Genomic DNA, 13,874 nt, shown 5'->3' on the forward strand with positions numbered 1-13,874 from the left:
TATAGGCATGAGTCAGTTTCTGTTATCTTCCTCTGGTGAGTATTTGTATTTGTATTTGGTCACAGGAAATTCAGCAACGATCAGTCCAGTCAAACCACTTGGAAGAAATACATGTTTTTTGGAATTCTGGGAGAGAGAGAAGACTTCATGAACTGAGTGAGATTGACCAAACATTGTGCTTTTGGATCTGAGACCAGTAGGCCTACAATTTTACCATCTGCGAAAGGAGTCTATTCAGGTTGGCTTCTTGCAAATCCAAACAACAAATTCCACAGTTGTGGGGGAAAACATGTTGCTGAGCCAAACCATTGCTACACATGCACATAAATCCCTATTTATCTTTTGCTGCATATCATCGCTCACATCAGTCACTTTCTTTGTGATTGTAGACATCGCTATATATAGATTTACAAGTCTATATGCACTTCGTATGAAGCTTAAAGAATGTTCAACTTCCAATACCTCTTCTTTGTAAAAAAAAAATAAGAATAGTTACATTTCTTAGAAAGCAACAGTAATGCAATGGCATGACTGCACACTTTTTGGTTTTCAAAATGTTTGTTGATGATATAACCAATAAAGGATGACAGACCATTTGAAGAGGACAACAAAAGAGAGGAGGTCTAGATGTTACAGACTGAGATAAGCGAATCATTTTAGCAGTGTGTGGTAAATGGTCCTCGTGCTTTTCTACTCAGCATGGGCTGGGAAATGGCTTTGTATCAAAGAATGATTAAATAATTCATCAGTGCGTACTACAATGTCCCATGGAGATTGGTTTGCACTTTGCACCAATCAAACTCTTGGGGATGTATTTGTATGCACGTGCAGAATATCTCTTGAACGATTTTATGTATTTCTTTGAAGAGGCGTTTTCAGTGCAGAATGGCAATGATGTGGAAGACCAGAAGTGTTCCTAGCTGACAGAATCATTCACAAGTGTGTGGTATTGAAACATCCATCAAAACACCAGCAACTATGAGAGTTGCCACAGAGGTTATTTTGAAAACCTTTTGAAAACCTTTTGAAAACCTTTGGCCCCGAAAGAGCATGCAGATAAGGTAATCACCATGCTGCCCTCATATTTGGGTCCTGGAGGGACAAAAAAACAAAACATGGAGTAAGACAAGCCCTCCCACATTCCTGATCCGAGGCCATCTGCACTGAAACGTGATTGCACATGCTCTCGGGAGGGTTTCCCTTTACTCCAAACGTAGCTTTTGTTTTTTTAAAGTGGGAAGAAAAAAATGGATTTGATGTGTAGGCTCTCTGAGACCAGAAATATCCTCTCTGCTGACACTGCAAAGACATAGTGAAATTACAAACAAAAGAGAAGAAATGGAGAAAAGAGTAAAAAAAATTAAATAATAAAAAAACAAAACAAAAGCCATGCCATCTGTCTGATGACTATGGGCTGATGGGGCATTGGCAGTGTGGCGTTCTGCACTGACCACTCCAGGCCCTCGACAGCATCGGAGGGACAAATGATTGGAGACTCAGCTAGCCATAATCCTCAAACAGGATTAAGCGTGGGTTTAGAAAATTCAGACTTAAGATTACCACTGGCAGTAGTTACATACTTCGCTCCTGGACTTACCTCATATTAGAAGGCTGCAAGCTTTGTAGCCGTCTGTCACACTGAAAACGAGTAATGGCACTTTAAATGATGCTTGCACAAACATAATTGAACATGTGAGAACAGTGATAGCCTACATGTCCCCCCCAAAGTTCTTTTTTTTATTAGTTTGTTCTCATTTAAACATTTCACAAAGCCTAACTGACAGTATAGTCAAAAGAAAGCATGCCAGTTGCAACAACAGTGATGCAGTTATCACTTGCCTGCAGCATCCTTTCCTTTCCCCAATGAACATGCTTACAGAGTGCTATTCCCTTGATGTTTAAAGCAGTTCATATTTAAATTCCATATTCTGTAAAAACGGGTGGGTCAGTTTCAGTCAAGGTACTGAGCTCTGTCGCCATCCAGTGTCATGCACACAGAACAAAACAATATACTGATGACAGCAATCCCTATGTAATACTGAAAACAACACAGAGATAAACCCTGAACATAGGCAACATGGCAACACACATCAAACAGCATATTAACAATAAAGCTACACTGATAAAAAATGCATTTTTACAGTGTGTGTAAACAAATTGTATTATTATAAATATCAATAATATTAAGAAGCATGCTCAACTAACTTGAAAATCAAGAAATTAAGCACGCCCATGACCAAGAACCAAATAACTGACCCATGCAAAACAAAACATAAATAAAAAATACTTAAAAGTACTTAAAATGATAAATAATAAAAGAGAAGCCCAATTATTGAGGCAGTCAAAGATATACAAATGCAAGGCATTCATTTGGAGATATCACTCCAGTATTTCAAATTAAATTCATAGAATTATGACATAAAATGGTAATATACAGGTTAGGTGTTGGTATCATTCTTTCCACGCGGCAATGCCAAAAGCTGATGCGCACGATGTCTAAACTTCTGGTCTCTGACGCTGTATATTATAACGTTCCAGCAGCTGTTCGTGGCTAATATCCAGAAAGCAAAAAACGAGAAATTGCACCACTCATTGCCTATGACATTCCCGACAACAAACACAGCAATGGGGGTGAAAGACGCCGTGAAGGCTAAAGTCAAAGTTCCTATGGTTCTTGCAGCCTTTATGTCGGAAAAAGTGGGTTTGGTGATGTTCTGACTGTCAGCCTCCGCTAGATGTTTCCTTCTCTGCGAATGCTGGCGGATGGTAGAGAGGGATATAATATTTATCACCACAGTTCCCCCCAGAAGAGTGAAGTCAAATACTGGAAAAAGTAAAAGAATGTTCCACGCGTGAGAGGGAAAACCATTTCCTACCACTGCGTAATTGCACATCCTGCTGCAGGGGTTATATTCCAGTGATATGTCTTTGCTAAATATAATGGGAGTCACAGCCAAAAGAAAACTCCCTAGCCAAGAAAGCACTATTAAGACGCTTGTTCTCTTCTTTGTAATCACAGACTCCTTATGCAGCGGCTTCACAACCGCGATACTCCGCTCAATAGTCAGAAGGAAAATAGTAGTGATTGAAACCAATGTGCAACCTGCAAACATGGGACCGATAAAAATGCATGGGTGTATAGTGAGGTCTTGTGAGTTGCGCATTGTCCATTCCGGTGTCGACCCGTTTATCAAAAGAGAAACCTCTGCGTAAACGGAGAGAGGCACCACAAAAATGCCAACCGCTAGGTCAGCCGTGGCCAGCGATGCTTTGAGGTAACCCTGAGGAGTGTGGAAATGTTTGGTTCCAAAAACCACAGCCAACGTAACGGAGTTTCCAAACAGTATTGCAAAGATCAATAAGATCATGAATACCACCATCAGTATTTTGTTGGCAAGCGTGCAGCAACACACAGTACAGTTCGTTGGCTCCAATCCCGACAGCATCTTTGGTCAGCCGCGCGTAAAACTCAGTCGTGCCGTGCCGAATGATGACCACTCCTCTTACATATGAAAGATACGAAACCCTCTGTGGCCAAGCATTTCTGATACTCCAAGCTTTATATCCGCAGTTGTCAGGGACTGGATATCTAGGTATACAGCCCGACCTTAAAAAACAAAGACTCAAGTTAGCACATATGACCAAGATGGCTTATAACAATGTCAAAATAGTTTACGCATTACAAACACGCAGGAATAGGATACTCACTCCGTCCGTTATATTGTAATTGGCCGAATAACTGAAATTCCCAATTCATGAGGATGCAAGTAGGCTGTTGAGCCATGAAAGTGAGGTTTTGGAAATATGTAATTTCAAACTAAGGACAATATGAATTCTATAACGCACAGTGAGGTCTCTGTCAAACCAAATGCGCCAATTCGTCCTGCCTTGTTTGCAAACAGAAGTGATTCCTCCTGAAGCCTTGCGTGCAATTGATGTGGAACTCAGAAGGAGCGTCGTCAGTCAGATGGAAAACCTTAGCGGACCGCGAGAACACTATATAGACTGCTATGACGTAGGATGTCGCTTTACCATTGGACCCTCATTTGAAATCGTAGAAATAAAAAGAATTTATGGCTGAGAGGCTTTCTTTATTTCTTATTGAACAAGAATACATTAATAGATTACAGCCTATGATATAGGCTCGGTTTACTGTGAGGTGCCAAGATGGCAAAAGACAATTGTGAGACTGGAATAATCAAGAAGGAAGGACATTTTAAATCATTAAGGTGGCTATGGCGAAGAGAGACAGACGCCTGGGGGCAGTAGGGAGTCGCAACGAAACTGGCCATCAAATGCCGTCCATATTCCCCCATATCGTTGAGATGGCTGGCATTTCTCTAACAGTTGGTCATGCCATTACCGGACCATTGTATTTTTCGTCAGTATTTCATAGGCCTAATTATTATTCTCAAATGAGACTTTCAACAGATTTCCTCAAACCAAGCTTGTTACAGCCAACTCACAGGGACAGATAGGAACTGGTGGGCAGGAGGATGTGAAAGAGCAACTAGGTCAAGAGGCTGACATCCCCACATGCACTGTCTTTTAGAAAGGCTGTGCAGTAGGCTAAAGTTTTACATGTTTGCACATTTCCGCACTAAATTGGTGTTTTAAGATTAAAAATAGACTACATTTTACGGAAACATATAGCCTAATTAAATCTTCATTAACATCACGAGGACTTTATTATAAAGGCTTATAGTTAATGTTTTGCCCACTTTGCCAATCCAAGTTGTTGCCAATCAGCACATTTGCATGAACTTAGGCTATTGGAGACGTCCTTCAGTAGGTAATTCCTCTGTAATAGACTTTCAAAATTAGTAATGAAGTAGGTTACAATGATTTCATAGGACCATTGTAGCCTTGGTTGCATGGACCTTCCGTAGGCTTGCTTATGACCCATTATTGATGAGACGCTGTGACTGCGTGGCACTCCACAGGCCGACAGGAAGAGGCTGCAGAGTGTCAAACACCGCACAAAAAATCATCGGCTGCCCCATACCCTGACTCCTGCTGTCTCAGCAGGGCCAGAAACATCTTGAAGGACACCACCCACTCATGTCTGTGCTCATAATAGCCTTCTGTTAGTGTTTTTACTGTGTGTGTCTGTTTGTGTGTGTGTGTGTGTGTGTGTGTGTGTGTGTGTGTGTGTGTGTGTGTGTGTGTGTGTGTGCGCGTGCGTGCGTGCGTGTGTGTGTGTGTGTGTGTGTGTGTGTGTGTAGATATTTATTTATTATTATTAGTAGGCCTAGTAGTAGGCTAGTAGTATTGTATGGCCTATAGTAGCCTATTTTATATTGTGCATGTATGTGTGCACTTTAACGGAGCTGCTCTAATCTTGTGTAGCCTATAATGACAATAAAGGATTTCTATTCTATTCTGTCTTATTCTATTCTAGCCTGAAAACAGCAAATGTGGCCAATGAAACTGCAGGCTGCACTGGTTGATGAGTTTTTCCCCTTCTAACTATTTCCTGAGAAATGGGAAAATCTGGTTTCTGGTTTATAAGTAGGCCTATGCATGAATGATACAGTAGGTTAAGTCGCATGAAGGTTCATTAACCTGAAAAGCCGCATGTGGTAGGCTATGTTTGAAGAAAGCTGTCATACCGGTTGTTCAACTTCGACAACGACGCTTACTTCGACGAAGAAGAGAAAGTCGGATAAAGATTAGTGATTGGCTGCACAACAGATGGAGACGAAGGACTTGGGTATGAATATATCTGCTTGTCCAGTGACTGGACCGTGTGTGTATTCTGGTTATTGCATCAAATTAGTATGTCTCTGTCCTTCTCAACTGTCTTTTGAGAAGTGACGTTTCCAATCCCGCTAACAACTTTACGGAGCCATATTGTTATTGCCCGCAAAGTGCCCCACAGCTGCCGCCTTGCTACTGACAGAGGCGAAGTTGAAAGGGTGACAAATCTGGAATTTTTGTCTGGGAACTAGAGGTCACCCCAGCTTTACTGGCATACGTTTTCTTTGCGAGGTACGTATTTGAATATATATTGCGACGATTCTGTTTGTTTTATGGGTTTACTTTCCTAGCGGTCCTAGCTAGCGTTAGCCTGCTACTATGGACTTGGAACTTGGAAATGGGTTCATAGGTTCTCGTGCTAATGTTAGCTTCACTTGGGATACAGTCGGGGTTAACTTACTTGCTAATAGCTAAGTAAGTCGACTTGACGAAGAAGCTCGTCCATACTATATTAACTTGGTTTTCAATTCAAAGATTATGTTTGTTACTGATGTTTTAAATAGGTTGCACTACGTTGCATGCATTAGTTGCAATCTGGTTTAGCTGTTGAAAAAACTCTGGATCATTCGGGAACTATCGGCTAGCTGTTGCTAGTTAACTTATAACGTTACAGTATGGAAACGGCTAGCCTGTCAATAAGCTGCTTAGTTGGCGAAGTGGCATTGATCATACTGCTAGCTGTCTATATGATCTCTTTTGTTAACCAGTTATGAGGAATAGTGATGCGTACAACTTAAAAGCGGGGTTTTAACGCAGAATTATGCATACATGCAGAGTAGGATAATCTAAGCGGTCAGTGACGTGAATTTAGTCACTTGGCTTCTTAACTTGGTTAACGTTACCCTGGCTATTGTAAACACACAGGACAGGGTATCAGTAACGTTACACTGGAGGAGACTGTTGTGCAACGTTAGTGTTTTAAAGTTAGCAGCAATCGTAGCACCATATCATTGCAATATCAACTCCGAGAAATATAAGCCCAGTGCAACTGACGGGGACGCTGGAGTGCATTACGGTGCTCCGGTTATTGCCACCACTATCCGAGAACTCACGGACTGTTAAATAAACAAGATCATTTTAATGTTTCAGGCTCGTTAGATGCTGATCACTAGATGCATCGGTTGCAGTAGATAGGCTACACTTTGTTTTGTAATTGTTCCCACTGTCAGAAGGTTTCTGTCCAAGCGGGGAAATAACGCAAACGCGCTGACTTAACTTTTCCATAATGTGTTTGTTATTCTAACCATAGACCTAAAAGATTTTAACCCAAAGCCTCCCCATCAAATCTCACACTTCCTTAATTGGGCTGCCTCTAGAGGAAGAGGTCCATAAATCAGTCGTGTGAGAGAAACTCATGTGCTGGTGTTATTTATGAGATTAACCTGCCTGACTTGTCAGTCTGTATACGCTGTGGATTTGAGGGTGTATTTGTTTGTTTTTGTCTGGGCCACGCATTGCCGATGTATTTGACCAAACATAGCCTGCTTAGGACGTGTTATGGGACCTATAAGCAAGTCAGTTTTTGGTTTGACAGACAAGCAGTCACTTGCACAATTTGAATGTGTAGTATCATTGCTATCAGTTCCTGGAGATGTCCAATGAACTAGTTTCATGATGGCATATTATTGAACAACTTGGCACATGACAAAAAACTTGAGGGTGGAGATTGTTATGGGCCCTAACTATGCCTTCACGCCATCATAAAACTACTGAATTAGGCCTAGACATCTGTAGCTCATGTGGGTACTGGCATTCTCTCTGTTTCTCGCCTCTCAAGTCTTTGCCTCCTTATGTACGAAGACAAATAATTTTTCCTCTAGAATGGTTTCCTTTGTATTTTAATGATACCGATGACCAATCAATGTCAGTTTATCAAGAGGAAAAGCTTGTGGTAATTAGCAGTGGTGGAAAGTCTTGTTTTCCCCTCTTCAGTAATGGTGTTTTGTTTTTATTATTCAATATCCCTTCTGCATTTAAGCCTTTTAGAAAGCTTGATCACTTGATCAGTTCTTCCACTACTTTTCTGGTTTGTTTCACACCTTGAAGGGCAGAGTGAAACCGAGAACGCACTCTACAATGCCGTGAGATGAATTGCCATCCAAAGGGTACTGGACTCTGATTCCGCTGTAGCGCAGTGTGCCTGTAGTCTCAGAGAGAGTGCTGGGCTAAAGTCTGAGAAGAATGTGTTGAACACATGAGCAAGCATGAATGAGAGAAACAGATGCCATCACTCTAGGCCTACCTCCTGCATGTCTCTCTCTTTCTTTCTCTCTCCCACTGTCTTTCTCTTTCTCACACACTCTCTCTCCTCTTTCTTGCTCTCTTTCTCTCTCTCTCTCTCTCTCTGGCATCACTCGAGCAGCTTTGAGGCGTTTTAAAACTCCGACCCTACTACTAGAACCTGGAAAATGTTTGAGGGTCTTTTGTCTGTGTGCCGCAGGCATCTGGTCTGCTCTTGCTAAAATGTTAATGTCGGCACAGGATCATTTTATGAGTTTCCAGCTGGCAGAGTTCTAACGTTGCTAATGTTTATTTCAGGATAGACTCTAGCCTTTACCTGCCATGCAGTATGTAGGGCTTTGAGCTCATTCTTAAATTTGAGTAAGTGAGAAGAGTTTGCCTTTCCTTTTTGTGCTGACTGTAAACCCTCAGGCTATTTCATTGCGTAGGTGTCGGGCAGAATTTGTTTTACGTAATGTGTGTGTGTGTGTGTGTGTGTGTGTGTGTGTGTGTGTGTGTGTGTGTGTGTGTGTGTGTGTGTGTGTGTGTGTGTGTGTGTGTGTGTGTGTGTGTGTGTGTGTGTGTGTGTGTGTGTGTGTGTGTGTGTGTGCGCGCATGTGTGTGTGTGTGTGTGTGTGTGTGTGTGTGTGTGTGTGTGTGTGTGTGTGTGTGTGTGTGTGTGTGCGCGCATGTGTATGCGCGTTTGCGTGTGTGTACTACGCAGGAACCCTAATCACTTTATCAGATGCTTTCTATATTGCCTGGCATAGTTAATTGACTTGTACTAGGCAGAGCAGTATACGAATGAGCCTACCTGAACTTAGGCAACCCCTGTGGGGTTAAGAAGTGACTAGGCGTGAAGTGACCAGGCAGCCCCTGTAGTTGTCACTTGTCAGTCTGTCGCAGGACCTTTACACCCACCCAGAGACTTCAGCACTTCCCGCCTCGCAGGAATGGAAATAGCTGAGTCGAAAAATGTGTTGACTTAAGCAAGTGTGTGTGCAATTGCTAGAGGCACATGGTAGCTTAGACAAGCTTAGCCTGTTTGCATCAGCTAAAAACAGGAGGCACTGCACCAGTGGCTAGTCTGGGTGGGTTGCTTTGCTTATTCCATATGACTTGTCACTCAGTGAAGGTCTAAATAAGGGTATTTCTGAGCTGTTGTAATGACATGACTATGACACCATTTCAAGTGGGTTATAATGAATGAGCAACTGCTCTCTGTGGTACTGAAATTGAACTCCTGTTACCCAGGTGAGTCATGCTGATAACAGGGCAATCAACAGTTGAAAAAGGCTATTACTGGTATTTAAGGTTCAGGCTTGATATTTATCAGCTTATTGGACGTCAATTGTAACATTAAAAAAAAGGGATCAAAGACATGCTGTCAAGTCAGAAAGAAAATACTTTGATTTGTCTTTGTTTAGACCAGTTGATTAATTCTACAATTGAAGAAGCGATTTTTGGAGATGCATACTGATGCTGACATGAAAGCTCCACAAGTGTGTATGGTTAAAGCTGTTGAATATCATTCAGCTCGGTCTAGGGCTGTGCAATTAATCATCGTCGTTATGACTTTCAACAATTGTGAAAAGGGCATAATATACAAAATACAAAATATAATGATTCATGATTTGTTGTTACATTCAGTTTCATAACAATGCTCTCCTTTGTCTTGAGTTGTCGTGTGCATTATGTGTTTTTTCCTGTTGGAGTATATTTGAAATTCAATTAAAAAAATATTAAAAATATAGATTTTGATCACTGAGGAAGGTCTATGACCGAAACGTTGTAAACAAATATGCATGCGTAATGGACAGTGTGCGGGATTGTCTTTCACAAGTTCACAGAGTAATCACGTTGAATAATCGTGATCTCAATGTTAAAACAAAAAAATAAATGTGATAATGATTTTTAGCTTAATCGAGCAGCCCCAGCTTGGTCCCTTTTGAGAGGTTCCATGTCTGAAACTGGGACTTGAGACACATGCAGAGGAGGCACACTGTAATTTTGTGCTGGGGAATTTCCCACATCTGTGTCTCGGTGGCCACCCAAGGTTGTACATCAAGACATCAGATGTTCCATGGACCCACTCTACCAAACCACGGCCAGCCAGGCCCATTTCAAGCTGGGGGTAATTCTGCTCTTCGGTTCTTTTTTCATGCAGTATTTTTTAAGTGGGAAAGGAAACGGCTGGTTAGTTGTGAGTCAGTTGGAAGTCTCTAACCACTTGGGGGGGGGGGGGCGGCATTGGCGACTAGCCGCAGTGGAACACACTTGACACCATGCCCTGATTGGTTGGATGACATGACTGGATGAGATTGTTGGTGAAGATTAAGTCAGAAGCATGTTCAAAAGCAAAACTTTTTTTCTCTGATTTGCGATGATTTCAGGTTTGGGCGCAGCAGTATGCAAGGATGTGTGACAGGCTTTTGAAGTAATTTTCTCTCATGTGGTAGGTACAGTATGTCAGAGGTTCTATCCTGTCAGCATTGACTTACAAAACCCACTGATGTGTTGTACAGTGCTAGCACATGCTACAGAAAAATCAGCCTGTAGTGCTATGGATGATTTACCAACTTAGCACCAGTGACACCTTATTTAAAATATTCTAGAATGTCGCCCACAGATGAGGTATTTAACTACATACTGATGTTAGAGACTTTGTGGATTGTGCGACAAAATGATCAACTGCTGTAGCACCAGTGCTATAACCAAAGCATTTTAACTTATAGTCCTGCCCAGTGCCCACTGTATCAAAAGGCAGTGCGCACATCATATCCACTTCCACTTAAAGATAAAAAAACAGGAATGATAAGTTGAAAAGAAAATTTGATTTCATTAGGCTCTGAATAAATTCGGAAAAGATAGTAGGCTACAGTGGCAGTGACACTTGCACAAACAGAAGAATGTTCAAGTTCAATGCACCAATATGAACATTAGTGTTGGTCTGTCTTGAGTTCAGCCCAGGTCTCTGATGTTGTGTCTAGCTAGTGCGTGGCCTGGGGCCTATTGCACAAAACTAGGATAAGGGATTAACCCGGGATATCTTGGTTATCCTGGCTCAATTTATCCGTGATCCAGTTGCACAAAAGCGGGATGGGGGCAGCAGGATATGTTATGGTATAAGTTACCATGGCGATTTATTCTGTGGAGCTAGCCTGCTCCTGACCAGGCTCACAGCCAAGATAAGTTGATTCTAATGGTAATTACATTATCTGATTGGTTCAGCTAGCTGTCATTCAAATGAGACCTCCACGTGATTTTTTTTAAAGAGCTGTAGATTCCATTTATATATTATTTGCAACATGCATTTACTCGCAAAACACAGCAGAATGTCTGCCTAATACCATATGGATGTCATTTAAATTATGGTGGCCTTATTAATAACATAGCCTACTCGTTTGCTTCTTTTTTGACAGATGTTTGATGAATAGGCTGCTGTAGTAGTTGATTGGAAGTGGAGGGGACATTTTTCGAAGGTGTTTTGAACTAATTCGGCTTTTAAGACAAATTAAGATACTTTGTGCATCTTTGCGGTGGCAAAGCGCTTCCTAATGACGTTGCTTGCCGAGACAAGGAAGCTCTCACACACGTGGGTGCATACAGTGGGTACGGGTTGAGAATGCACCTCTCCCGAAGAGATCCCGCAGGCTGTCCAGCCGATTTTTTTCGAGGCTAAGGCAATGTACCCAAACAACCACCAGGTGGCAGAAAGTTTCATCCCGCATTTCAAAATGATGAAGACCGCATATCCGTCAATAGTCGACTCCTTAATCTCATTTAATCATTACAATGAAGGTGATGACTGGCGAAATTATTCAAACGACGTTTCAATGAACCATTGTTGAAATGAATGAAAATGGTTATAGAAAATCGCCTACAGCCTAACGCCGACACAGCTGATTCTTTGATTGATTCTAAGCTGTTTTGATGTAGGGGATGGGTAAACTGGCGCGCTACAAACATGTTACCAATCAAATGTAATATTAGTAGGACTAGCCTACTTAGACACTTTAGTCATAGGCAACGTTGCCATGTTAATTTGGGCTAGAAGTGCTTGCTTGTGGTGGCGCTCCTGTCCGCTGCTTCTCCCGAATTGTGTGGCAAATTTGTCAGCAATCAGCTTAAATGTCAAATCATATTTATTTCTCTTTGTCGCCATGGTATTGGGGGAAACGCGGAGAAACGAGACGGTCAGTCCTCGTATTTTTTCTTCGCGTTTCGTTATATAATATATATATATATAATATATAGATATATAATATATATATATATAATATATATATATATTATATAATATAGAAATAGGTAATAGTTAGTCTTCTTCCGTATTGAACAGATAGGCTACGGGACGCTCTTTGTTCCGTATTTTAAGGAACTACTCAATGCACACACACTACAATGAAAAGCACACAAAGAAATCGCTAAACATATAGCCTACAACCAAATGACACTTTAATGCAGCGTTTCTCAAACTATGGGCCGCGAAACGTGGAGACTGCTGCTGGTCCGCGAGACATGGAGTGAAATTAGGTCCGGTGATCTGATAATTTGCTGCGCAATTGACCAAGCAACCGCGGACCGACAGAAAAAGAAAGCAAACGTTGCTGCTATCGGGAGGAAATGCTTGCTAATTTTATGTGTTTAAACATAGAGCCATACAATTAGGTGTGTCTGTTATTATGATAATATGATAAATCCTAAACTTAAATAGCGTAAACATTTTATCTTATGAAAAAACTCTTAGGGGGAACAGTTAGGCAGCCCTTCCTCCATATCGTAGTAGGCCTATAGGCAATTTATTAGAGGTGTCAAAAAAACTCATAAAGGCTAGCCTGCTACTTTTTCCAGACTAAATGTGTCACTTTAGTGATTGGCTCTTTCAAATGCAAATGAGGTGGATGGGCTTTTGAATGGGCCTGCTGCAGGTGAGAGGACAAATCCTAAGAATTTGTTGTTTTTACAAAGTGCCATTATCATTGGCATATTCTCTTGAAACAATACATAAGTTTAGAGCGAACGTTTCAACTATGTTTGCCATGGTAGACAAAAACACTCAAATAAAACAATAGCCTAAAAAATAACTGTAGTGCGTAATGGACACGGCTCTATATCCTAAATAATTTTCGAGGTTCGCCATTTGGTAAAAAGCCAGGTCTATATATAAGAGAGAGAGAGAGAGAGAGAGAGAGAGAGAGAGAGAGAGAGAGAGAGAGAGAGAGAGAGAGAGAGAGAGAGAGAGAGAGAGAGAGAGAGAGAGAGAGAGAGAGAGAGAGAGAGAGAGAGAGAGAGAGAGAGAGAGAGAGAGAGAGAGAGAGAGAGAGAGAGAGAGAGAGAGAGAGAGAGAGAGAGAGAGAGAGAGAGAGAGAGAGAGAGAGAGAGAGAGAGGCATTCTGCATTACCGTGACCCTATACCTTGGATGTTTTTTTTCTCATTGGAATACAGCAGGACAGGATGCCTTTTATCTATCAAACGCAAAAGCTGAGATTGTTGGAAGGACTAGGCTACTCAACAAACTTGTTTTTCGTTTCTGGGAGATCTCGTTATCGTTTTGGATTGTCGGATTTTATACTTATTGTATATATAGGATGAACAAAGTCCATGGATTTGCTATATTAAATCCAGTAGCCTAATAATTAGGCTATGTGCCACGTCCGATTTCGCAAGTGGTGTAGTAGGCCTAGGCTACATTTAAAAATCGACAGCCGTATGTGAGATCCATTTCATGAAGAGCAATTGTCTTGTGCGATCATGCCCCCTCCCCCACACTCGTCTAACCAGTTCACTACATTATAGCCTACCTATATGTGGCACTGAGGACGACTGCCTCTCCCTCTTCTCTCTCGACAGACACCTGAGCCCGACACTATGTCAATGTAAAAATGTGCGT

The 13,874-nt window shown here is 41.6% G+C and overlaps 1 protein-coding gene across 2 annotated transcripts in view; it reads left to right on the forward strand.

Annotated features, from left to right (window-relative positions):
- Positions 1 to 5,556: 5,556 nt before the first annotated feature.
- The window catches only part of plekhf2 (pleckstrin homology domain containing, family F (with FYVE domain) member 2), a 29,504-nt gene continuing 21,186 nt past the window's right edge, over positions 5,557 to 13,874 (forward strand). Inside the window, exon 1 of one of the 2 annotated variants that reach the window (XM_062538488.1) lies at positions 5,557 to 5,713. In XM_062538488.1, the coding sequence (XP_062394472.1) occupies positions 5,695 to 5,713 (19 nt within the window). In that variant the 5' untranslated portion in view covers positions 5,557 to 5,694. The other variant, XM_062538489.1, reaches the window with a different exon arrangement.

This window comes from Sardina pilchardus, chromosome 6, assembly GCF_963854185.1.
Source record: "Sardina pilchardus chromosome 6, fSarPil1.1, whole genome shotgun sequence".
In the NCBI taxonomy this organism is placed as follows: Eukaryota; Metazoa; Chordata; class Actinopteri; order Clupeiformes; family Clupeidae; genus Sardina; species Sardina pilchardus.